Source organism: Ahaetulla prasina, chromosome 1, assembly GCF_028640845.1.
Source record: "Ahaetulla prasina isolate Xishuangbanna chromosome 1, ASM2864084v1, whole genome shotgun sequence".
NCBI lineage: Eukaryota > Metazoa > Chordata > Lepidosauria > Squamata > Colubridae > Ahaetulla > Ahaetulla prasina.
In genome coordinates this window covers 296,815,150-296,843,102 of record NC_080539.1, presented here as the reverse complement: position 1 = coordinate 296,843,102, position 27,953 = coordinate 296,815,150, and the positions used below count along the sequence as shown (strand labels likewise).

Here is a 27,953-nt window from a genome sequence, read left to right as displayed (position 1 = left end):
TAAAACCCAATTTAAAAAACCATAAATTAAAATCTAGCTCAGTCCTGCGCAATTAAATAAGTATGTTTTAAGCTCGCGGCAGAAGGTCCGAAGGTCCGGAAGCTGACGAAGTCCTGGGGGTATGTTTGCATCTCTAAAAACATGACAATTAATAAGGGCTTTTTACTCTAAAGCTCCAGCTACTGATTATCTATGTCTTTGTCCCTTAACTCTAATTGCAAATTGATGAAAGGCAATAATTTCTTGAAACTATAAATAATGAACAGTTTTCTAAGAGCTGTGATAAATACAGGTAGTCCTTGATTTACAACAGTTCACTTAGTGACTGTTCAAATTTACAATGGCACTGAAAACAGTGACAATTTTTTATACTTATGACCATCGTAGCATCCCCGTGGTCATGTGATTTACATTCAGATGCTTAGTAGCTGGTTCATACTTATAACGGTTGCAGTGTCCCGGAGTCACCTTTTCCGATCCTCTGACAAGCAGTCAATGGGGAAGCCAGATTCACTTAACAATTGTGTTACTGATTTAACAACTGCACTGATTCACTTAACAACTGTGGCAAGAAAAGTCGTAAAATGGGGTAAAACTCACTTAACAAATTTCTCACTTAGCAACATAAATTTTTGGCTCAATTGTGGTTGTAAGTTGAGGACTACCTGTACTGAAATTCCAGTATCTCATTTCAGCAGCAATGTACTAGACATCCCACTAACTACTACTTAAACTTTTATAATTGTAACTATTTGTTGTTTTAAAAGTCTTATGGGTTTTTTTGCCAACTAGTCTATTACATACATGATTCACCCCATGGATAACAGTGCTAGGACTACTGCTGGCTGTAGTGCTTGAACTTGACCGAGGTTGGTTATTATCTTGGGAATTCTCACTATCTGGAGCCTGTTCGTCCATATCTGCTGAGTATTCCTGGAAATCATCAAACTCCACTTCACTTGCATCACCCAAAGCTGCATGAGTTAGTGGGTCCACATCTGCAAGAGACGTTAGAAAATATATATATATACACACACACACACATACACACACATACATACATACTGTTTCAGCTCAACACAAATCTACAGTGGCCGAGTCAAAAGCAATTCAAGAAAACCACTCACTAAATTGTTAAAATTATAGGAAAACAGATTCCATCTGAACAGTAGACAACAAAAACCATGTTAACAATAAGAGCAGTTCAAAACAGAACTAGTTATTCAAAGGAAAGAGGACTGATTCAAATAAAGGGTAGACTCTGCTGGTGGTGTCTTTATTTGAATGCTTTTATTTGGATTTCTGAACTGAAAAAAGGGTTAGAGAGTGGGACTCAATGACATGTTTCTGTTCGATGTCTCTATGACAAAACATTACAAGCGTCACACACAGAAAAATCGTACCACCACTCCACCAAGACATTTGTAAGTAATTTTATGATCCCACGTAATGATCTCTGTGCTAGAAGATTTATACATTTTATGGACAAAAGCAATCAATCTTTTGTCTTTTAAATCTTTTAAAATATAAAGATACCTTTGAGTAAAATTTGATTCCTGATAGCACCTATGCAGTTTCATGGTAGCCTTATGGAAGTGACTTACGACACTAACTTATGACCTTGGAATTCCCAAATGACCCCTCAACCAACTAGTAACACAGTCAAACTTGCTTACCTTTCAAGGTTAGCCAAGCTTAAATCAGTTTTTACCTATGCCAAATTCACGTTCTTGATTATTATTATAATAAAGATGTTATTGTTTAAATCCATCAGATGACAATGCTGCAGAAAAATGCACAGGAAGTGTGCAACCTTTTTAGTTAAGATTATTAAGCATTTTTCATTACCACCAAGTATGGTATTATTCTAAAGCAGCTTTTGAAGCAGCATTATAGTTGATTCAAATCCTGTTTGCTGAACTTGTCTCAGAAGTGGTTGCTAGAAAAATCCTGACTTTCTTGATCCCAGTGTTTATGGGAAGCTATTAGGATTTTTGTGATGAAACACCACCAATGTGTAGATAATTTATATTCTTCTTTTTTTCTTCCATGAATCACAAGATGTGGAATTCCTAAACAAATGTATGCTTAAAATTTCGGAATGGAACAAGATGAAACTTAATCTGGATTAAGAAACTACTATTATGAATAAATAAAGAAGCTGATCAGAATCTGAGGTAACTGATTTTAGACAAGAGTTGCTAAAGGGTACTTCTGGTTGTGGCATTATCTGTAGAAGTATAGAAAATATTGTTTAAGCAAGTCACAATCTTCAGCATTTTAAGGAAAAAAATATGCTACAGATATACTGCAGCATGTAATACAGTATTACCCTCCACCATATTTTTTACTTCCCAAGAATGAGTGTGGGCCTTACACACCGACATTCTTAATCAATAGCACACAAATGTTTATTTAATCAAGGTTTGCTAAATAAACTACAACTGGCTGGATTTACACAGCATATCAAATAATACTATGTTTTAAAGCACAAATGACTACAACTATAATGTACTTTGCTGATTTGGACATTACATGTTTGCATATAGTCATTATTCCTTTAGTGGTGAGACCATATCTGGAATATTATATCCAGTTCCAGACACATTTTAGGAAATGCATTAACAAACTGGAGTATGATTCTAGAAGGAAAATGTTGTAAGTTTCAACTCTGGAGAAGAAAAGACTGTGGGTACATGATAATTCTCTTCAAGTATTTGAAGATTGCAAAGTAGAAAATTAGCAGGATTTTCAAAGTTGCTCAAGAAGACAAGTAAAGAACAATGGTTTAAATTATAAAGATACATATTCTGGTTAAACATTAGGAAACACTTTGAAACAATAAAAGCTATTCAGTAATGAAAAAGACCTTCTTGGGATATGTAAGAAGTGTTTAAATGATGGGTGGCTATCTGTCAGTGATGCCACAGTAATGGATTTCTGCAGTGGGCAGGGACTTAACCTAAATCTTCAAGATCCTTTCCAATTTCTACTGTCTATTATACTGTTATTCCATTCCGTTCCAAAATAAACACAACAAAGAAACAAAATACTCTCCATGCTCTTAGCAAGCTTCAGTTGGTTGCTGAGGTGACAGGTCTCTTTCAAAGCAATGAAATTAGGCTAAGTCAGGAGTGTCAAACTCTCAGCCCGCAAGCTGTATACCTCATGCACTGGCCACACCCAGTTTAGTGAAGTGGAAAAAAGTTGCAATACATCACATGATGCCGCCGTGACAACACAAGTTTGACACCCCTGGCCTAAACCCTATAACTATATCCAGAACAAACACATTACAGATCAAGGCTACTTACTTGGAGTATCACCATTGATATCACATTTCATCATTTCACTAACAAAGTCACCAAGGGATGAATAAGAAGAGCTGGAGTCATCATAGTCCACACTATCACTCCCACTATTGCAAAGGGAAAAAAAAGCAGAAAAATAAATAAATTACGTAAGGGATTTAACAGAATTTTTTATCATGGATTTATATAACCTTAGTTATATAGAGAGCATTATATCTTTGGCCAGGTACCTCTTCCTGACGCTAATAGCCAGGTTTCAGTTTTGAATTATCACTGCGGCAGGAGACCAGACTGGAAAAGCAGGTTTTTCTCAACAATGGAAACCAATGAAAGGATGAGCAAAACTATGTTCTATGGCAAAATTGAAAATTATGTGGGATTAAACAGGCAGGAAGGAGAAATCCCAGTGGTAAAATGAAACAGTAGAGGAATTCCTAATATAAATCATTGTCACATGTATGGCACAGTTGGAAACATATTCTAATTCTGCAAGCAAGAGAGAAAAAGAGGAATGGCCAGGACAACTCAGAAAAGAGAAAATAGCATTTTCTCCTGTGTCTCATGGAAAGCATCCTCAACTTATCAAACAGTGTCAGATAAGGATGGAATCCCCAAAATAGCAAATTACTTCCATATCTGCAACTACATTTTTGGAGAACTTAATTGCCAAAACTACTGATGTAAAAGTATATTTTTTCAAATGGGCAATTCTCAGGAAGTGTTCACCACTTAACCAGATAAGGAAATAGATGGCCCTGGAGCTTGCTGCCTCTTACAGATCTGTTTCCCGAAGGCAACATAACCTCATGTTATATTCCTCCAGAAACAAAAAAATAAAAAGATAGCTTTTCTCAATTACATTTTCAATACAAAGAAAAAGAAGACAATTTTCCCTTTTGCAAGGCAATACACTTTTGAGAACAGCAGCTCAGAACTTAAAAGTATTAACAGTTGTACCATTATCTAAACCCTTTAAAACACGGGTCTCCAACTTTAAGACTTGTGGACTTCAACTTCCAGAATTCTGGGAATTGAAGTCCACAAGTCTTAAAGTGGCCAAGGTTGGAGACCCCTGCTTTAAAAGAAATCCAAAATGACATTGATATTCTTGAAGCAGTGTGCCCTATCCAAAATTTTCTATCATGTTAGGAAGGTTCTTCCTCTTGTGCTGATAATAGAGTTCCTAATAGAAATAAAACTCTTCTGTCTAAATAGTTAACTTAATAGTTAAGTGAAGATATTCACTTTCCAAAGAATCAATCAACTTCAGTTGCTACCAGACTTCTCTCTGGGTCTTCTGCCTGCAACTTTCATTCTCCACTATTACAGAAGCAAACTTAAAACAATCCATAGTTGTTTTCAATTTTTTATCATCGCTTCTATCATTCTTTTAAGCATTAAAAATATATTATAATTTCTTCCAGTTTTGTAGTATCTATTCAGAACTGACTTTTTTGCATTGTTCTCTCATACCTGGTTGAAACCTTGAGAAATTCCTGATGTTTTGACAGTCAACTTACATAAGGCTACAGAAATCATACTAGTTGCAGGGCATAACTTGGTCACTACCTCCATCTCTTCTCCGATTGTCTGATTCAAAAAGTGGGGAAATTCTTGCAATCAACCCCAAATGAGTGCCTGATTGACTTTACTGTCAGGTCAAGAGTTTATGGTTTTATACTATAGATGAGTCATATTTGAATGTAAAATTTTATGCATTTTACAAAATAAAATTATGGGAAAAATGGAAGCCAGAATGATCACAAAGAATGCAATAATAGGCCCCAGTAGAAGTATACAGGAAGTGCTCAACTTACGACCATAATTGAGCCCAAAATTTTTGTTGGTAAATGAGAAATTTGTTAAGTGATTTTTGCCCTATTTTACAATTTGTCTTGCCACATTTGTTAAGTGAATCACTGCAGTTGTTAAATCAGTAACACAATTGTTAAGTGAATCTGGTTTCCCCATTGACTTTGCATGTCACAAGAGCGCAAAAGGTGATCACATGGCCCTAGGACATTGCAACCATAATTAATGTGAATCAGCTGTCAAGCATCCAAATATAAATCACGTGACATGGGGATGCTGCAACGGTCATAAATGTGAAAAATTGTCATAAGTCACTTTTTTCAGTGCCATTGTAACTTCAAGTGGTCACTAAGCGAACAGTTGTAAAGTCGAGGACTACCTGTATTATTTTTTTGAAGCCAGGCAAACCTTTTAAACCTCCCAAGCTTTAAAAGACTTTTCAAGAATTTTGGATTTGATACTTTTTGTTGTTTCATCTATATTTTTAACGATATTTTTTATAAATTAGTTGCAATGTGCCCTGGAAACAGATGCTGGAGGCACCCAAATTTAAAAAAAAATTCTTACAAAGAATTACAAAGTTCACTGAAGATTGGTTGCATGCCATTGCATTCCATTCCTTACTAACCTATCATCAGTAGGATCTGAATCTGTTTCTCTATCAGCTGGAACATTCATTGCTTCGGCTAGCTGAGAATTGCTGTCATAAACACGATAATGAATTGGCTGCAGCTGATGAGCATACCACTTTGGTTTATCACCAATCAGAGCTGGGTCAAACATATCTATAAAAGCAGCAAGAAACAAGTAATTTGCCTTATGCCAGTCGTAAAAATATAGTTACAGAAGCTACATGAACATTCTAAAAACCCAGACAAAATATGGAAAATAACAGGATTTCAAGTCTGAAATAGGTATTTCTGATTTTTATTGGGAAAACAAATTCTTATACTGAACAAATCCAATTTGCTCTTAAGATAAAATGTTAAAACATACTGGTCAGTTAATTTCTCAGCAATATTTTGCATTGGAATATCCCACATTAAAATCAAGAGGGCCGACAATTCATGATCACACTTACTATTGTGGATTCTTTGGAAAGCATAATTAGTGGGATTGAGAGACCACTCCCCAAAGTATTCCACTGCTTGTGTCTTGGACAATTTTTCTGCAAATTGTGTCTGTTTCGGTCGTGAAGCTAAAAAGGAATTGGCCTGAAATGCAACCACGGGGCGGGGAAAGAGACGAAGTGTGCGGGTATGCATCTGGAATCCATGTAAAACATTTGGTGAATTGAAGAATCTCACCATAGCAACCCTTTAAAAAGGAAAGACAGGTCATTTAGCAACCAGCATGAAAACTGAAAAGGCACAGAGCATTCGTGATTCACCAAAAAAATAACTGATGATGCATCGCCAATAAGGAAAAAGCAAATGAATAAATTTGTTCGTGCTAACGATCACTAAATTGACACTAGCCCCAAGGATATCAGCATATCAGAAGCACTTCTCAACCCTGTGTTCATCATATTGCCCACTTTCTCTACAACAAAATTATGAAATGAGCTGCAGTTACGTTGTTCAGTAAGATTTGCCAGTCTGAAAAAATGCTACTAGGCTACTCCTGAATTTTGATTAACATAAACTGGACATAGGCTGTCCTAAAATGTGAGTAACAATTGTAACTTTCTTTGAAGAGCCCAAAATATATTACCGTTTCCCCCAAAATAAGACCTTCCCTGATAAGAAGCCCGATCAGGCATTTGAGTGCATGGCAATAAGGCCAAGCGTTTATTTCAGGGTTCAAAAAAATATAAGACAGGGTCTTATTTTCGGGGAAACATGGGTATGTACATTTATACTATTTTAATATATTAAATCAAGGCATCTGAAGGAAGTTACCAATTTTGTAACAGCTATCATAAACATTTAGAAAGTAGGCATATTTCACATAAGTCATATAACAGCCTTTGCACAAACTATATATAAGCAATGTATTAACCATACTATTTAGTACTGTAGATCATCCAGAGAAGATCAACTGTAACAATAAGTTTATCATATTGTACCCAGACGACACACTGATTAATGAATGATGGAATGTTTTGTATTTTTAAAAAAAGTTTATCTGAATATTAGATATTTAATATTAGAATATTAGATTGTCAAAAGGTAATATAACTTTGCTTATCATATGTTGCTAAGCGGAGCACCGGCTCGTCCCACTTAATTGGAAATTTATTATTTATATTCAGCAAAAACACAATGCTTCATCTCACCTAGTCGCCACATCCACTGAATCTACATCATTACCATAGATCAGTGGGTTGAACTCTGTGGATGGTGTGGATTGCAGGTCATTCTGCGGTCTCCCCAGAAGCAATGGGATTTCTTGACTCTCATGAAACTTTTCTAGGTTAAGAATAGGCTGGGTATTCAAACTCATGCTGGCCAAAGCCTGAAGAGCAATATGTTACAAACATAATAAACGAAAATGGCATTGATATAATACAGCTCTGTCTCATGGGCAAAACACAAATTGAGTGTGATGTTCCAATATACCCTGGAATCAAGGTTTTTTCAATACTCTTCCAGGTTTTTTTTTAAATGCAAATAAGAATAAACTTAATCAATCCTTCCTCTGATTAATTGCTTACTTTTCTTACATTTGAATAAACAGAAAATAAAAAGAGGGAAATACACAAACTATTGTAAATGTTCTTATACTAAAAAATTGCACGCAAAACATTAACAGCATCAATTAAATCTAAATTGTTTTAATTTACCATTTTACCTACTAAAGCTGTTTTAGAGAAAAACAGAAAATCTTTGATTCATTTATTTATTTAAGAAACTATAGTTTTATAGTTTCTAAAACTATAAAAGCTTTGGAAAATTAATCAATAGTAATCTAGAATTTAAATTTCTCTCTAAACTTATTGTAAGAAAAATATTGGGAATTATGTTATTTTATTAACTTGGCTACGTAAGAAAAAAAGAAACATGAAATGTAAAATAAACTATCAACAGTATTTTGATAAGTCCTAAAATACAAAAATTATATTCTACAATTTTATTTAAAAAGGAATTGGTGGGGGACAGGTTGCCTTCGAGTCAGTGTTGAGTCCTGACAAACCACTGAACTAGCTCTTGCAGATTTTATTTTTATTGCATCCTTAGTATGCAACAAACATATTTAATACTCCTTCTCTCTCCTATTTTCTCTACAACAACAAACCAATGTGATAAGTTTAGCTGAGAGGAAGACAGTGACTGGCTCAAAGTCATCCAGTCTGGTTTCATGCCAAAACCTATGTGCCTTAACCATTACACCATACTGGTTCTAAAAAAAAGGACTTATTTTGCAATAATTAGCAATAATGGAATATGATCCCAACTTTTAAATGTCACAGTCTTACGTGCAAACTCCATGCTGAATATGAATGTTAGAATCAACTTATAGTTTCAACTTAAACTCCTTTAAAGCATATGTAGAATAGAATAGAATAGAATAGAATAGAATTTTTTATTGGCCAAGCGTGATTGGACACACAAGGAATTTGTCTTGGTGCATATGCTCTCAGTGTACATAAAAGAGAAGATAACATGTACCAGACCTTTGGACTATACTTCCAAATCAAGTTAAGAACATCCATTTAGAATGCACATACTATCAAATATAAGATAGGTGGCAATAAGAAGTTTTTATCTGTTGGGGAATACACTCTGAAAAAAAAGCACATCTAGATTTTTCTTTTTAGGAACTTATTTAAAAAGTGTTTCCCTCCAAAACTTAGGTGAGACGGGCAGTGTAGAAACTCGATAAACAAATAAATATTGTTTGATTTAATGGCATAAACTCTAATGATTTTGATACAAACGTATGTATTATTAATGCATATTTTATTACTATTTTTATTTTAAACATTAGAAATTACCTTAGAGCACATTTTTATGGAGGCTGATACACAAATGCATTAAATAGATTAATACGCATTAGTATTATTAATAAACATTTACATTATTGGGTAGTTATTTCTTGTTCTGAATGCTCAACTCAGCTAATTTGTTTTGAGATTCCAATTTTGCCCTTTATGTCATATAAAAAGGAGCAGAGTTAATCCATTCTTCACTATACTATGAAAGCCCAGATTCCTAGAAGGCTTCAGTTTTCAACAGTTTTGATTTTATCACCTTTTCTGGCTTCTGAAGAGGAACTTCCCATATCACATTTGTAATATTCACAAAACAAGTATCTTTATCTTGGTTTGACATATTGAACATACAAAAAAAACACATTTTAGTTCTCTAGACTGTACTCTAAACTTTTCTCAATTTCAGCTTCTTTGGAGGAGTGGGTGGCCTACTCTCAAGCCATGTGAATTTCTTTTATTTATCTTCCTTTTTTAGTTCACCGCCTTTTACTGATATCTTCCACCAAAATTCCCTTTCTTTGCAAAAGCCAATACATCAAAATAGACTAACAAAAAATTACCCAATGGCAACTTGAGGGAGAAAAAGGTAAAATAAAGACACCTTTTTTTCAGGCGTGAGCAGTTGTTGCTGAGTGATTGCAGACATGCTAATCAGAGTCTGGAGGCAAGATGGAAGATCACATGACAACATCAGCGACAATCAGAGCCAAAGACGAATACATGATCACATAGAGACAGATGGAGAAAAGTCTATTATTACTAATACCACAGATGAGAAAATAAATAAAAATAAATAAAAATAAAAAGCACAGTTCTTGAAGGAGGCCAGGCTTCTTTGCTCCCATACACCTGTTTGCAAACATGTTCCCTTAAAAAGTACTGAGGGCTAGTAAATTGATGCACCACATATATTTTAACAATACACTAACATCTGATGTTGTGACTGTAGTGAATGGGCTGTAAAAATCATTTTAAGGATTTTACATAAGTATTCACATAGGTTTGTTGCCTAGATTCATTACCATCAGTAAAGATTTTTTTTCCCTTCTTGCCTTAACTTGTTTCATAAAAAATAAAATTGTGTTTCCTATCTGTTAAAATAAAATACACATTTTTATTTTATTCATATTGTTCAGGTGTGTGGGAATGTTGCCAACAGCCCCTTAAACTGTGGAAACAGAAAACCAAACAGATCAGAAAGAGAGATTGCAGATTCTACTGCCTGTTGGTTTGTTGCATTAGCTTACACAAAAAATCACACATAGTCCTGCTCTTCTATGAGAGACAGAAGCAGTAGCTTTTGAACTGCTGCTGTAACGCTTTACCTATATATATATATTGCATGCAACATGCAAAGAGGAACAATAAAAGAGCAATGGGGAAGAAAAATACAAAAGTCATAAAACCTCTATTATGAAATATAATTAAAAAAAACTTCAGAAATGTGGATTTCATTGGCAACTATGTGAATAGAAATAGGAAATTAATGATGTACAATGGGAAAACAAGTCATAGAAAAATCAAAATGTTTAAGGCATACAATGAGTGGGAAGGGTAGGAACAAAAGAATGAGCTTTGTGCAGTTATTAAGTCAAGGTTGAATGTATAAAACCATTTTAAAGAGAGTGGCAAAGCCTTTTATGTGGTTCTGAATGATATGAATAGTCACAGAGTTTGACATATGTCAGATGTAGCTTATCAAAATGACGGTGGAGTAAGGATGAGATAAACCACATTCTAATGCCGTTTGAAGCATACACATTGATAACAATTCAACAATAGCAATTCAAGATGATTTCAAAGCTTCATGACCACATCAAGATTGTCATGTGTATGAATAGATCTCGCATAAAACTCCAAGCCTCAATAAAGAAATTCAATTTTTATCACTATATATATGACTGATTAGGATTACACAAAATTATACTATAGTTGAGTGCTAGTACTACCAAGTTTCAAATTGTGGTTAATCATAGCTATGTTTAATTAAAATAAGCTAAATTTAATCCACACTTTATAAATGTGGCTTTTTTTAAATGAATTATTATTATTATTAAACACAGTTTGAATCTGAATTACAAGCTAAATTGTAGGCAGTCTAAAATGAAAGACAATTCTAAAGTTGGCCTGATGATCAATTGTAGTTTAACATTATGTTTGACCATGATTTTCCATATGATGGTCCATATATTATACCTTTCTAGGGTACACATTTTTTTACTCTGAAGCTTAATATACCATTATTGGAAACACCATATAAATCAATTTAATAAATAAATAAACATCCATAAGATTGTTCCATAAATATAGGAGTAAATTAATATAGGAGAAAGGTGAAATGACGGGTTATAGGCCAAAACTGGACAAACTGAAGAGCAGAAGTTGTTTTACTGTCTTTACAAAATGTTCTTGTGGTTACCTAATGTGTTTTGGACATGCAGCCCTTTTTCAGCTATTTTTTTTTTCCTTATCCACACTCTAATACATCACTGGAGGGGGAGGAATCATTACTAGCTCACCAAATATTTTATTCTGACCTTTTTAAAAATAATAACCAATTATTAATTATGAATGTGACTACTCTTAGTACTGATCCAAAGCCTTTCCTGTTGGTTTTCTCTCTTCAAATTCCCACACATACTGACTTCAAAAGAAACACAGTATATTTCTAGAACATAATTCACAGAAAAAAACAAGTCTGTGTACCTTCATGAAATAAGCAAAATAAAATAAATTGATTCTTGGGGGGGGGGAGACAATTACTATTTTGAAAAAATTAGAGGAGAAATGAAAAGGAAGGAAGAAAATTATTACATAAAATGTTTGTTCCAAATCTAATAAGAGCTAGGATTTCTCATATCCTCCTCTAAATACATTTTCTACATTCAAGTAGCTCTTCAAGGCAAGCTATTTTTTGAAGTACCTGCTCATTTGGAGATCAGAAATTAGAAGGAACTTCAATAAGTAGCCAGAGCCTCCTTGTTCTAATACTATTTCATTACTAATTTTCTCTAATATACACCTCTGATGTTCACAGAGATTTTCCTTCACAAGTGGTAAAATGATGATTGTGGAATTATAACCAACTTTGAGCCTGAACCTATTAAACTTTGGTCCAAGTTTCTGTTGTCCCAACACTCTCATCTTAGTTTTAAACTCTTAACCATACTCACCAGAACATTAACTTACCTGCTTCAGATGCTTTTTCAGTTCTAAAACTTCCGGTTCTGGCAAAACAGGCAGTAATTCAGCATTTGTAGGAACAATGACCTGAAATTAAAATTAAAAAATAACATTGCATCAAGGAAATCCCTTGAATGGATTTCTTTTATGTACCATAGAAACAAGCTCAATTAACAACTCATGCACAGGAATCTATGCTCCAGATCATAATATGACAAAGAGAACCAAATAATCCATCAAATATCAGGTGATCAGGAAATTGCTGTTTTAGAAGCAGGAGAGAACAGATATCTGTGTTAGTAAAAGCAATGCGGAATTAGAGAACTCATAATACTGACTTATGATCTGTCCTCAAAGTTACAACCATCACATCACCCTCACATTCTTGTGATCGCTGTTTGGGCATGCATTCATTCATTCATTCATTCATTCATTTATTTATTTGATTTTTATACCGCCCTTCTCCCGAAGGACTCAGGGCGGTTTACAGCCAACATAAAACAAATTATAAATAGAATTAAAAGCATTTTAAAAATCTTATTCAATTTGGCTAACCCCATTTAAAAACTATAATAAAAATGATAAAAACCCCAATTAAAACCGTAGTGTATCAGGCCAGCCCTGCATGGTGAAACAGAAAGGTCTTTAGTTCACGGCGAAAGGTCCGGAGGTCGGGGAGTAATCGTAACCCCAGAGGAAGCTCATTCCAGAGGGTAGGTGCTCGCACAGAGAAGGCTCTTCTCCTGGGGGTCGCCAGCCGACATTGTTTGGCTGACGGCACCCTGAGGAGACCCTCCCTGTGTGAGCGCACAGGTCGGTGGGAGGCTATCGGTGGCAGCAGACGGTCCCGTAAATAGCCCGGTCCTGTGCCATGGAGCGCTTTGAAGGTGGTAACCAACACCTTGAATTGCACCCGGAAGACCACCGGCAACCAGTGCAGCCTGCGCAGGAGAGGTGTTATATGGGAGCCACGAGTAGCTCCCTCTATTACCCGCGCAGCCGCATTCTGGACCAGTTGGAGCCTCCGGGTGCTCTTCAAGGAGAGCCCCATGTAGAGAGTGTTACAGTAGTCCAGGCGGGAAGTGACGAGGGCATGAGTGACCGTGCATAGGGAATCCCGGTCTATGAAGGGGCGCAACTGGCGAATCAGGTGCACCTGATAAAAACCTCCCCTGGCGATGGCCGTCATATGTTTTTCTAATGACAGCCGAGCATCCAGGAGAACGCCCAAGTTGCAAACCCTCTCCATAGGGGCTAATGACTCGGCTCCAACAGTCAGCGATGGAACTAGCTGGCTGTACCGGGATGCCGGCATCCACAGCCACTCAGTCTTGGAGGTATTGAGCCGAAGCCTGTTCCTCCCCATCCAGACCCGCACGGCCTCCAGACACCGGGACATCACTTCAACGGCCTCGTTGGGGTGGTCAGGGGTGGAAATGTACAGCTGAGTATCATCAGCGTACTGGTGATATTGCACCCCAAAACCATGGATGATCTCACCCAGCGGCTTCATATAGATGTTGAACAAGAGAGGCGAGAGAACAGACCCCTGCGGCACCCCAACGATTCATAACTGATTTGCATTTATGACGATTGCAGCATCTTGCAGTCACAGGATTTGCAACTTTCAAGCCAGCTTCTAACAAGTAAGGTCAATCGGGGAAGCAGGATTTGCAACCATATGATTTACTTAACAATGTAGTCCACTTAACAACCATGATAAAATGGTCATAAAATTGATGTGCTCACATAATGTCTTGCTTAATAAACACACCGCTTGGTGATTGAAATTCCAGTTCCAATTGTGCGTATAAGGATCCCTAAATACTTCTCTAAATTAGATTTAATAATAAATAGAAACTAGTTACCTTGTTGGTGTCTAGATCCACCAGCCATACATCATCTGGCATTTTAAAGTCTAACTTATATAGGAAGAAGCTTGCTGGGACTCCAATAATATAAGGTGTGGGGGCTAGGAGTAGCTGTAATGGGTAGAAAATAATAATAAAAGTCAGATAAGAACAAAACTGGGCAAGTGTAGATACTAATGTATATAAAGTATATTTTGGGAGAAGGTATATCAGAAGTAAGCATAACTGAAAGCTGAGTAGACAATTAAATAGTTGGGAAACTCCTTAAACATAGACAGCATAAGCTGGAAAATACGTTTGGAAATAATCAAAGTAATATTGTTTTTGAAATCTAGCTTCATGTAGAAATAATGCCATCTTGTAAGAAACCAGAAGGCCTAATCCTGTCTTGGGCACAAAGCCAGATATCTGCCTCTGGATCAGTCACTCTTTGTCAGCCCTAGAGAAAAGGCAATGGTGAACCACTTTGAAAACCTTGTCAAGAAAACTGCAGGGATTAGTCCAGGCAATTACCAGGATCCAAACTACTAATTCAAAGGCATACAATTATTTTTTTTCAAGCTACAGTAAATCAAATGTAAAACACTCATTGTTCTAAAATAACCAATATAGAAAAGTGTGTAGAAGGAAAGAATTTAGACTTTTTTTTAGAAAAATAACCCTTTGAAAACATTCTTAATTCTTCCCAAGTGCAAGGGAAAAAAATAAACTGAAGATTTCAGTAAAAGTAAGCAATACACTGAAAAAAAAATCAGATACACATATTGGCTCTAAGGAAAGTCTTTTTAGTTGAGTCAAGGCTGGACTGTCCTAACACAACCATTGATATACCTGTTCTGCGGAAGCCATGCAGGTAGGAAGGAGAGGAATCACCGGGAACATGTATTCCAATGGGTAGATCATAGATACAAATGCCATCACAGACATGGATAGAGCATTGTAATCTCGAGACTGCAGTACTACCTGAAGCCAAAGAAAATTGCATTAGTGCAACCATAAAACAAAATTCTAAATTTTCTTATAGGCTACTTAGTTCTATTTTCATCTGCAGTGCTGCTTCCTTAATCAAATGCTATTTTACACAAAAAGATACAATTATGAAGGACACACCCTTTATCCCTCAGTGGACAATAATAGGAAATTATTGATTGTGACAAAGCTACATAATCTTCCATGCTAAAGCGCTACTGAAACATTGTGGAAAGGCAATGCAGTTCTCACTGCCAAATTATCTAAGATGAATCGGCCGCGTTTTCCTCTCACCTTATGTTCCAGAAGAATGCAGGACAGTACTTGCAAACAGGCATCCACACCTAACAGCTCCAAGGGCAAATGCAAAGGGAAATCCACCAGAGAAAAGCGGGAAGGGTCAGGGAGGGCAAACGTCAAGGCTGGCTGCAATTCATGAGGTAAGACTTCCACATCCACACGTTTCTGGCCAGCAACTGGCACAGGTGAGCGAAGAAGCCGATAAATCCAAGCCTCGGTTTCACGCAAATCATGTAGCAAAGCACTAGATTTCTCCTCCACAAGCAGTGAGCCTGTGAAAATCCGCCACATGGTGTCCCTTTATAAAAAACAGTATGATTAATACACCTACTTTTAGTAGTTCTACTGAAAATCCTGCAAAAAACATTAGGCTACAGCTTTGTTCCAAGAGAACAATAAAAATTCAGAAGATACTTTTGACACTTTAGACTGCAGACATATATAATATTAAATCAAAAAACCAACCATGGTTTTCTGAACAAGTCACCATAGTATGCTGCAATATATAGCACTGAGCCATAATGGGCATCACACTAAACCCAAAAGATTACTATATAAAAAGCAATTGTAAAATTGTTTATAATCTAGAATCTGCTTTATCAGTTTTACACACTTGTGTAGCATTGTGTCATGCAACAAGTATACATATGGTTGTTGGTGGGAGAGGTCACTGAACAGAGATCAGACTTGAGAGTATACATTTCAAATTATGTATATTATGTTCTCCCAATCTTAGCTTTCAAACTATGAAAAGACAGACAGCAGGACTAAAATGACATGTTAATAATGTTCTGGTAATATAATTATCTAAGCTTTTTAAAAATTCAGTCTTTGATTAATTCAGCAACCTTATAAATCAAAATTATAAAGTAATCATAAATAAATAGTTCTCTTGTAACATATGCAATATTATCTTTTTACATTCATGATGAAAGCAGTCAAGGTTCAAATGAATTCACTCTTGAAATCAACCAGGTTTCACAGACTCATACTGTAGAAATTATTACTGTACAATAACCAGAATACTTTAGATAAATAACACTCAATAATATTTTATAAATACATTTTAAGTAGCACAGTATTCCTATGCATCTGAAAAGCAGAAAGCAATATCATGTTACTGAAATCCAAAGTAGAATTAAAAGGGCCATTAGGAATAGACTTACTACCGAAATCAGTACCCAAAATAATAATTCTCAATATTGTATGTTAAGTCTACTAACTATATGTATTTCCTTTCAGCTTGCTTGAAAAGGCTTCCATTCATACTTCTTTTCATTCTTCTTATTATTATCCTTGCATATCTTATTATCAAAGCTCACAAAAGGAAATAATTATCAAAGATCACAGAATGAAATAATTGAATACTATAGCATGCATACCTTTTTGACATGGTATTCATGTATGTACAGGTAGTCCTTGACTTACAACCATTCATTTAGTGACCATTCAAAGTTACAACGGCACTGAAAAAAGTGACTTATGACATTTTCACAGTTATGACCTTTGAAGCATCCACATGATCATGCGATCAAAATTCAGGTGCTTGGCAACTGGTTCATATTTATGACCATTGCTGTGTTTCAAGGTCTTGTAATCATCTTTTGCAACCTTCTGATAAGCAAAGTCAATGGGGAAACTATATTCCCTTAACAGCTGGGTTACTAACTTATCAGGTGCACTGATTCACGTAACAACTGAGGCAAGAAAGGTTGTAAAGTGGAGCAAAACTCACTTAACAAATGTCTTGCTTAACAACAGAAATGTTAGGCTTAATGGTGATCATAAGTTGAGGACTACCTGTATCTTAAAGAGATCAAACTTCTAACATCAGAACATTTGGGGGTGGGGGAACACAAAAATTCTCATGACTAACTTTGTAGTCAAATGCCAGTCTCTTTTCAATAAACAGATGCAGCATTTCAGACATTCCAGTTGGAGTTAGAAAGTCAGAACATGATACACAATTCTATACAACTTAAATAGCTGCCACTTTGTGTCCAAGCCCAATTCAACAGGCTGGTTTTGACTTCTAAAGCCTGGAATAGATTTTGAGTCTGAAATATTTGAAAGCCACCTAGATCATGGATAAAGTTTCCCACATGTGAGCTTGATTCCTTATAATCTATACATATATCCATATGGGTTTTTTGACAACAATATGGAAGTGGTTTTCCATTACTTGCGCCTCCAATTTCTTTTTCAACTTTCTTGTCTAGCCTTGCTGGCTGGGGAATTCTGGGAGTTGAAATCTGCCAGGCTTAAAGTTGCCAAGGTTGGAGACCCCTGGGCTAGCCTATAGCCCTATATAAAGTCTTTGGGGTATGAAGGCTGTGAAGAGGAGGTTTTACACCTTTAGCTGTGTATGAGTCATGTGGAAAGTTTTGAGGTTGAAGATTAGCCAAGAGAAGGGAAAAATGTGATGAAAGGAGAAAACAGTCATGTAAAACAAATAGGCATGTAAAACAATTTTTTTATTCTTAAATGTAAATTGTTTGCCTAATTCACCCGTTTCTTATATTATCAGGCTTTTATTATTTGATTATTAATTTAATTAATTAATAATTGTTAATCATTAACAATAATAAATTTTAATTTACAACTACAAACCCACCACCAAAAAAAAAAAAATCAAGATTTTAATTTGGTCACACTATTTAAGCAATAGAAACTATGTCTCTAGAAAATAAGTAATAATATGGTATAAAAAAGTTTATAACTCTACCAACAAATTCTCTCTATAGATTCTGTGGTCTTCATGCAGCCTACACATTCTCACATGAAAAGAGAAGGAAATCTAAGTCATTCTTATTTTGATAGGCAAATAGCCTTATATGAAGCAAATTTTATACTCCACTGTATAATTTGGAATCTGGGGGGGGGGGCACTCCATCTATACCTCTGTACTCCTCGAGGGATTGCCAGCTTCTTGCCTAAGAGCCTCTCACTGCAGCAGTCCACCAGCTTCTTTAGAGTGTACAGACATTCACGAAAGGTAGAAAAAAAGGGATAGTGACTAAGAATGCAGAGTGAGGTCAGGGTACTGTTACGAGAACGATGAGTGCCTTTTGCTGATGATTTACTTCGAGGTGACCGGTTTGTAGCAGGAACTGGCTCTGTGCTCTGTGGGTGGAGAGAGACACTGCTCTCTAAACTTTCATTAGCTCTTTCTTCTTGCACAGTTGAAGCATCCCCAGATTTGGGTGCCTTCTGTCCATCTCGGCTACGATGTCCACCACTGCCTTCACCCTTCTCCTTGGAAATACGCTTCTGGAAGGACCGATAGAAGTTAACGCATATCCCATAGCGGGTGATGCCTGAATCTTTGTCTGTGAGCGTGAAGACAAAGGAAGTATCATCTCGCAAGCTCATCCGCTTCTGCCGCACGCTTAAGCATCCTTCTGGTTGGCAGAAAAAGACTACATCAGGAGGCAGTGGAAAATCAGTGTGGTCTTCTAGTGGATAACGGCGCAGTAATTCAGGTGTCTGTGCCACACTATCACTACTTGGTTGCCTACAGGAATACAAGTATAAAATTACTGAGATATAATATTTCTAAGGTAGAAATGTCACACTGATGCAAATCTTCCCAATGGAAACACCACAAATACCACAGGACTCTTTTTGTGTAAATGGGGATTGTAGGTTGAGTTGCAGAAAGAAAAGAAATGAGTCATCTTCATGGCCAGTAATATGTCAAAGAAAGCTTATGAATCCTGACAGGTTTGGACAGAATAACGAAAATATACTCATGATTTATATACTTATCACACACATAATAGCTAAAAAAATGATATAATTATAATAACTGACTGCAGAGCCTAAATGGAAAATTAGATGATGGAAACAAGAAATTTATGGTTAGTAACAAAATGTATCTTTTTTTCACCAAGCAAAGAAAGAGGCAGTAGCGAGACTGCCTAGTGTGATAAACTGGTTTTATATTTGAGGTCTCTAATTCAATTGTAAGAAGGTAAGTCATTATTTTTACTTCCATGTAAGAAAGTCAGGGTGGGAAAGGACAAGTTTTAGTAAAAGAGAACGATGCAATAATCAGTTAAGTGAATCAATAGATAAACTGAAATTTGAATCAAAGCGGCAAAAACTCACAACATAAGGTTTTAACTATATCACAGTAATTGCTTGAGAAAATATTTAAATTACTAACCATATAGATCAGGGGTGTCAAACTTGTGGCCTGCGAGCCAGAGGTATCATGCACTAGCCCACCCACCCCTTTTTAGCTAAGGGGGGAAGTCGTGATATGTCACATGACGACGTGATGCTGCAAGTTTGATACCCCCGATATAATTATAAATTTCAAATACTAACTGAACAACTAACTAAAATTACAATTTAAGTTTAATGCATGTCATTGGCTTTCTGCAAACTATTGGTTTAGAGTCCCAGTAGTTCCCCCATGCCTTGGGTTGAGATGGATAGGGCCCCTTGTTGACTGTTTGTTTACTTTTTGTAACGCTGTGTGGCCAAATTCCATTTTAGTTTGGGGAGGGATGTTTATCATGTTTATATTACAAGCTATCCAGAGTCAGTTGAATTTTGGTGGTGTCTACAATGGATCAAACAAATAAATATAAATCACAGCAAGTAATATCACCAATTACAAATGTCCTGCTAAATAGTAAATAAAGATTGAGTTAAGGGAGCAAGTCACATATTATAAAGCTATGTAAATTCCTTACTCTGCTTGTTTTTTTACTGCCATCAGCACTGAAAGAAGAACAGATGGAATGTGGGTGATCTTACTGTCCCAACCTTTTTTCTTCCCCAACACACCCACTAACTACCTTCTCTCCACTATCATAAGATGGAGAAACAGATTCAATACTGTTTTCTTATAAGGGAGGTACAGAAAGTTTATGTCACAGCAGTTGGACAATATGCAATTGCACATTGCCAATGTGGCAATACTATTGCCAATGTGGGTATTAAAAGGAGAAATGCACTTGGCAGACCACCTTTTCTTCTACACCTTGCTTGCGATCATAGACTTCACAGTAACTCAGAAACATTTCACATGCACCTTTTCCCTTTCTTTCTTTATTATTTAATTCTTATTCCAAGCTGTAAATTACATTGGTTACTTGTTAGTAATCAAATAAGCTAAGAAGTTCAAAGTCTATATGACATCACCAACGGGTTGTTTATAATGAATTTTTTCTGATTATTTTTAATATTTTCTTCAGAAGAAATGCAGAGATCTTGGCATATTAGCATTCATATCAAGCTGTCTTTTAATAAAGTGATGTCAAGCAATATGGTTGAAGGATCTGGACTTGAGAGATATAGTCACAGAACCTTTGTCATGGTCAGATCACTCTCTCCTTCGCCTAGACTTTCTGACCGCTACCCAACACCGCAGGGAGACGGAACCATTACGTTGGTACCGTCCCAGGCGCCTGATGGACCCGGAGAGGTTCCGGACGGAGCTTGGGCCATTTCCTGAGGGTCTGGCTCACGGCACGGCAGAGGAACTAGCCGCAGCCTGGGAACGGGCTGCGGCTGGGGCTTTAGACCGTGTCGTGCCTCTGCGGCCTCTGACCCGGCGCAGATCCCAACCGGCTCCTTGGTTCTCCGAGGAGCTGAGGGGGATGAAACGCTGGAGAAGACGCCTAGAGAGTTCCTGGAGGTCCAGCCGTTCAGAGGCTGATCGGACACTAGTTAGATCCTATACTAGGACCTACCTAGTGGCACTGAGAAGCGGCGTTGCTCGCCTCCTCCCTCATTGCGTCGGCAGATAACCGCCCAGCCGCCCTGTTTGGTGACCGCTCCCTCCTTCACCAGGGGAGCGGGATGACCCGTGCAGGGGCGTGCTGAGGAGTTTAACGGTTATCTATCGATAAAATCGTTCAACCGGGACGGTCTGGACCAAAATTGCGGCGATTCAGACGGGCGTCTGAGGCGGTCTTGGTGATATTGTCTGGGATGAGTTTGACCCTGTGGCTCCCGAGGACATGGACAGGTTGCTGGGTAGATTGAATGCCACCACGTGTTTACTGGACCCGTGCCCCTCCTGGCTGGTGCTGGCCACTCAGGAGGTGACACGAGGCTGGCTCCAGGCGATTACGAGCGCTTCCTTGTTGGAGGGAGTCTTTCCGGCCGCCTTGAAAGAGGCGGTGGTGAGGCCCCTCCTCAAGAAGCCTTCCCTGGACCCGGCTGTTTTAGGTAATTATCGTCCGGTCTCCAACCTTGGCGAAGGTTGTAGAAATATGGTGGCATATCAGTTTCCCCTGCACCTGGATGAAACTGTCTATCTAGACCCGTTCAGTCCGGTTTCCGGCCGGTTACACCACTGAGGCGGCTTTGGTCGCGTTGGTGGATGATCTCTGGAGGGCCAGGGATAGGGGTTGTTCCTCTGCCCTGGTCCTATTAGACCTCTCAGCGGCTTTTGATACCATCGACCATGGTATCCTGCTGCGCCGGTTGGAGGGATTGGGAGTGAGAGGCACCGTTTATCGGTGGTTCTCCTCCTATCTCTCCGACCGGTCGCAGACGGTGTTGACGGGGGGGCAGAGGTCGACCCCGAGGCGCCTCACTTGTGGGGTGCCGCAGGGGTCGATTCTCTCGCCCCTTCTGTTCAACATCTATATGAAGCCGCTGGGTGAGATCATCAGTGGTTTTGGTGTGAGGTACCAGCTGTACGCCGATGACACCCAGCTGTACTTTCCCACACGGGCCCCCCCCAATGAAGCTATCGAAGTGCTGTCCCGGTGTTTGGAAGCCGTACGGGTCTGGATGGGGAGAAACAGGCTCAAGCTCAATCCCTCCAAGACGGAGTGGCTGTGGATGCCGGCATCCCGGTACAGTCAGCTGAGTCCACAGCTGACTGTTGGGAGCGAGTCATTGGCCCCGATGGAGAGGGTGCGCAACGTAGGCGTTCTCCTGGATGAACGGCTGTCTTTTGAAGACCACCTGACGGCCGTCTCCAGGAGAGCTTTCCACCAGGTTCGCCTGGTGCGCCAGTTGCGCCCCTTTCTAGACCAGGATGCCTTGTGCACAGTCACTCACGCCCTCGTGACATCTCGTCTGGATTACTGCAATGCTCTCTACATGGGGCTCCCCTTGAGGGGCATCCGGAGGCTTTAGTTAGTCCAGAATGCGGCTGCGCGGGTGATAGAGGGAGCCCCTCGTGGCTCCCGTGTGACACCTATCCTGCGCAGACTGCACTGGCTACCTGTGGCCTTCCGGGTGCGCTTCAAGGTTTTGGTGAACGTCTTCAAAGCGCTCCATGGCATAGGGCCGGGTTATTTACGGGACCGCCTACTGCTACCGAATACCTCTCACTGACCCGTGCGCTCTCACAGAGAGGGACTCCTCAGGGTGCCGTCAGCGAGACAGTGGCGTCTGGCGACACCCAGGGGAAGGGCCTTCTCTGTGGGGGCTCCCGCCCTCTGGAACGAACTCCCCCCAGGACTTCGTCAACTTCCGGACCTCCGAACCTTCCGTCGCGAGCTTAAAACACACTTATTCATCTGCGCAGGACTGGATTAGTTTTAAATTTATGGGTTTTAATGGGTTTTTATCATTTATTCTAAATTTTTAATCTCGGCCAATTGAATAAGTCTTTTAATTGTATTTTAATAGTATTTATATTGTAATATTATTGTTTATTTTATCTGGCTGTGAACCGCCCTGAGTCCTTCGGGAGAAGGGCGGTATAAAAATTTAAATAATAAATAAATTAATAAATAAATAAAATAAATATCCAAAGCTTTCAGACATATGTGGGAGGCAGTCTGCTGTAGACAGGAAAGCCAGCTGGTTGACTTTGGGCCAGTCACTCATTCTCAGACCAGCCAACCTACTTGGTTGTTGTTGTGGGGAAAATAGGAGGAGGAAAGAGTATGTACGTTCTCCACCTTGAGTTACTTATAAAGAAATAAAGGCAGGATAAAAAATCTAAGAAACTAATAAATTGAGCCCTGGGACACCTGCATCAGGCACTCTTCATTATTCAGTGTGTGTTTTGCATTTATGATACTGTAGAAGTCGCCCATTATTTTGAATGCTTTATAGAGATGCCAGCAAGAGCAAGAGCACTTAGATTTATATACCGCTTCACAGTGCTTTGCAGCCCTCTCTAAGCAGTTTTCAGTGTCAGCATATTGCCCCCAACACTCTGGGTCCTCATTTTACCGACTTCAGAAGGATGGAAGGCTGAGTCAACCTCGAGTCAGTGAGAATCGAACTGCTGGCAGTCAGCAGAATTAGCCTGCAATTCTGCATTCTGCACCACCACTAATAAACATAAATGTTGTTCCCCCTCCCACCTTGCTTTGGGCTGGTGGTTAATGGCAGTAGCTATTTATTATTTTCTATAACCCTTTATTAGACCATTGTGATAATATGTGTATATTTATTCTAAGCAAGCACATCTAGATGTTTACTATACCTGGCTCCAATAATCACAAGGTAATCAAGTAAGCGAGGGCAGCTCCTCTTCTTTTGCACCATGGTCTCGTTTCCTATACTATGTCATCTCAATGAATTCCTTTGTCATTGGTCCATCTAATATCCAGTATGTGCTCTAAAGAGAATTCCTCTGCCAATTGCAACATGAACCTACAAGTAAGAAATATTCCATTCAAGATTAGATTTGCATCCATCAATAATGATAATGATAATGTAATAATTTGAGCAATTTGTGATAGATATGACAAACATCAATCTATGCAAAACACTGTTCAGAGTTTTACCTCTTTTAGATCTATTTGGTAAATATAACAGGGAAAACTATATCCAAAATTGAAAACATAAGTTTCATCTTTTCAATTACCTACATATTCCCCAAATTTCTGAAAAGTGCAAAATTAATCAGAATTATAACGAGTTTTTCCTAAACTTGGCATTGGACATTTCCTCATTTCTTTGCCAAGCCCATTTTGTCTTCTATAGCAAACAGCAAGAGATACATAATGAGAAGAATATTCACAATCTGACCTATCTGTCTGCATCTCACCTAGTCTATTTTTAGTTAAATGAAAAAGGAATTATTTCAGCTATCTGCTTTTGTTCAGGAGCACATTATCCAACAAATACTCCTAAATCTCTAATATAGGAATTTCTTGGCTTACAACCAACTGCTTAACAACTATTCAAAGTTACAATGACACCCGCCCCCAAAGGAAGTAAAGAAAGGGCTGAAATGTCTCTTGCAGTAAACATTCATGACAATATACATTTTGTGCCTGGCAATCTAGAGCATTGTGAATTTCTGTCATAAGAGCACTACATTCACAAAAGTTTCTGAAAATATCTACTAGGACACAGCTAACTAGAACAGATGGAACTCAATAATTTTTTTTTTATTTACATTTATATCCCGCCCTTCTCCGAAGACTCAGGGCGACTTACATTGTGTAAGGCAATAGTTTCATCCTATTTATATATTTATATACAAAGTCAACTTATTGCCCCCCCCCAACAATCTGGGTTCTCATTTTACCTACCTTATAAAGGATGGAAGGCTGAGTCAACCTTGGGCCTGGTGGGACTCGAGCCTGCAGTAATTGCAAGCAGCTGTGTTTAATAACAGGCTATCTTACAGCCTGAGCCACCACGGCCCTTAATAATAATAATGTTTATATTCTTAAATAAACTGTACTCAAAATGTAGCCAACCTGATTGTTTAACAGTAACATATACTTAGTTTGCATTACAAAATTTAGCTATAGATGTTGTTATAACTTGTTAAAAAATTAATTCTTAGTATTTTATGCTCATAATTTTCATAGTTTTTAAATTAATATTACAATGTTAAATTAATATAGTAGAAAAATGCTAAGACATAAAAATATTAACATAATAAAACCTCAAAATATTGACAATAATTTTAAAGGGAAAGGAAAAAACAGGAGGGAGGCATGGAAAATTATATTATGAATAAACTGCAAAATATTTAATCATATCGCTCAAAAGTCTGCTTCCTTACCCTTTCTTGGAAAACAAAAGTAATTCAAATATTAAGAAATTGCTACACAAGTTTTTCATGATTCACACCCAGCAGTAGATCCCAATTTTACATAATATTAAACCTAATATTTTACCAGTTAAGTGCTAAAAGAGGAAGTAAAGAAGAAAAAAGAATGCATAAATACTTCAGTATAAGTACACACATCTAATACACTTTTAGTTTAAAACATCTTGAAACAGCATTAATCCCCTGGATAATTGCAAGGTAAAAACCATTCTAGAACAAGATTTACTTTTAAAATGTATTTTGTTTAATGTTGATTGTCTTCATTTTTATGAGTTTAATAATGTAACAAACTTGGAAGGAACCTTGGAGGTCTTCTAGTCCAACCCCCTTGCTTAGGCAGAAAACCCTACACCATCTCAGACAGATGGTTATATAATCTCTTCTTAAAAACGTCCAGTATTGGAACATTCATAACTTCTGCAGGCAAGTTGTTCCACTGATTAATTGTTCTAACTGTCAGGAAATTTCTCCTTAGGTCTAAGTTGCTTCTCTCCTTGATTAGTTTCCACCCACTGCTTCTTCTTCTACCCTCAGGTGTTTTGGAGAATAGTTTGACACCCTTTTTGTAGCAACCCCTGAGATATTGGAACACTGCTATCATGTCACCCCTAGTCCTTCTTTTCATAAGACTAGACAAATCCAATCCCAGCAACCATTCTTTATATGCTTTTTTTTGTTGTTGTTTACATTCATACCCCGCCCTTCTCCGAAGACTCAGGGCAGCTTACAGTGTATAAGGCAATAGTCTCATTCTATTTGTATATTTTTACAAAGTCAACTTATTGCCCCCCCCAACAATCTGGGTCCTCATTTTACCTACCTTATAAAGGATGGAAGGCTGAGTCAACCTTGGGCCGGGCTCGAACCTGCAGTAATTGCAGGCTTTGTGTTCTTAATAACAGGCCTTACCAGCCTGAGCTAAACCGGCCCCAACAGTCCTTTATCCTCAAGTCCCCTAATTATCTTTATTGCTCTTCTCTTCAGCATCTTTTTTACATTGTGGCAACCAAAATTGGATGCAGTATTCCGACTGTGGTCTTACCAAGGCATTATAAAGTGGTATTAACACTTTACATGATCTTGATTCTATCCCTCTGTTTATGTAGCCTAGAACTTTGTTGCTTTTTTGGCAGCTACAGCACACTGCTGGCTCATATGAGTCCTTCGGGAGATAGGGCGGTATATAAATACGATTAAATAAATAAATAAATAAATATTTAAGTGATTGTCCACTAGGACTCCAAGATCCCTCTCACAATCACCACTATTAAGCAAGGTACCACATATACTGTACCATTTTCACCACTGAATTTCATTTTGTTAGATAGCGCCCAATATTCAAGTCTGTCAGGATCCTTCTGTATCTTAAACCTAACTTCTGGAGTGTTGGCTATTCCTGACAGCTTGGTATCATCTGCAGATGAGTTCCCCATCTATCCCCTTGTCCAAATCATTGATGAACATGTTGAAGAGTACTGGGCCTAAAACAGAGCCCTGGGGTACCTCACTGCATACCCCCTTCCATGTAGGTGCAGTTCCATTGAGGACTACACGTTGAGTGCAGTTGCTCAGCCAGTTACGAAACCATCTGATGGTGATGCTGTCTAATGCACATTTTTCTATTTTATCAAGTAATCTGTCAACCTAGATGAGTTCAAATCACCAGGACCAGATGGATTACACCCCAAGATTCTGAAGGAACTGGCAGATGTGATTTCAGAACCACTGAACTATATCTTTCAAAGATCCTGGAGCACCGGGGAACTGCCAGAGCACTGGAAAAGAGCTGATGTAGTTCCCATATTCAAAAAAAGGGGAAAAAATAGATCCAGGAAACTACAGACCTATCAGCCTGACCTCAATACCAGGGAAGATTCTGGAAAAGATAATGAAGTAACGAATCAGCGAACACCTAGAAACAAACAAAGTAATAACCAAAAGCCAACACACATTATCATTCATTATTTTATCAAACTATTCTTACAGAAAGGAGAATGGATATTGCTATGGATTTCTGTGGGAAGAAGAGATATTGGCAATAATGCGTGGCCCTTTACAATCTATTACATCTAAAACAAGTTGAAGCTATGTAAATGAACTACAGGTAATCCGTGACTTACAACAGGTCATTTAGTGACCATTTGAAGTTACAACAGTTCTGAAAAAAGTGAGTTGGAACTGTTTTTCACACTTACGACGGTTGCAGCATCCCCATGGTCACATGATCAAAATTCAGACGCTTGACAACTGACTCATATTTATGATGTTGCAGTGTCCAGGAGTCACATGATTCCCTTTTGTGATCTTTTGACAAGCAAAGTCAATGGAGAATCTAGATTCATTTAACAACCGTGTGACTAATTTAACAACTGCAGTGATTCACTTAACAATTTGGCAGGAAAGGTCGTAAATGGGGCAAAATGTCTCACTTAGCAACAGAAACTATGGGCTCAATTGTGGTCATAAATTGAGAACTCGCTCTACAGAATTCCAAGTTTTGAAGATTTAAAAAAAAGCATAGATGTCTCATCGTCATCAATGTCTTCTAAAATATCTTTCCCTGACTGTTACCA

At 37.9% G+C, this 27,953-nt stretch overlaps 1 protein-coding gene across 6 annotated transcripts in view; it reads right to left on the bottom strand.

Moving 5' to 3' along the window:
* The window catches only part of MADD (MAP kinase activating death domain), a 102,933-nt gene that overhangs the window by 65,290 nt on the left and 9,690 nt on the right, over positions 1-27,953 (bottom strand). For all 6 annotated transcript variants that reach the window (XM_058161785.1, XM_058161790.1, XM_058161787.1 and 3 more), the window contains exons 2-13: positions 23,794-23,963; positions 18,280-18,894; positions 15,375-15,678; positions 14,943-15,074; positions 14,109-14,222; positions 12,247-12,327; positions 9,659-9,715; positions 7,402-7,580; positions 6,205-6,440; positions 5,752-5,908; positions 3,315-3,418; positions 805-998 (exon numbers count right to left, since the gene is read on the bottom strand). In XM_058161785.1, coding sequence (XP_058017768.1) covers positions 805-998; positions 3,315-3,418; positions 5,752-5,908; positions 6,205-6,440; positions 7,402-7,580; positions 9,659-9,715; positions 12,247-12,327; positions 14,109-14,222; positions 14,943-15,074; positions 15,375-15,678; positions 18,280-18,894; positions 23,794-23,855 — 2,235 coding nt within the window. In that variant the 5' untranslated portion in view covers positions 23,856-23,963. The remainder of the gene's footprint in view (positions 1-804; positions 999-3,314; positions 3,419-5,751; positions 5,909-6,204; positions 6,441-7,401; positions 7,581-9,658; positions 9,716-12,246; positions 12,328-14,108; positions 14,223-14,942; positions 15,075-15,374; positions 15,679-18,279; positions 18,895-23,793; positions 23,964-27,953) is intronic.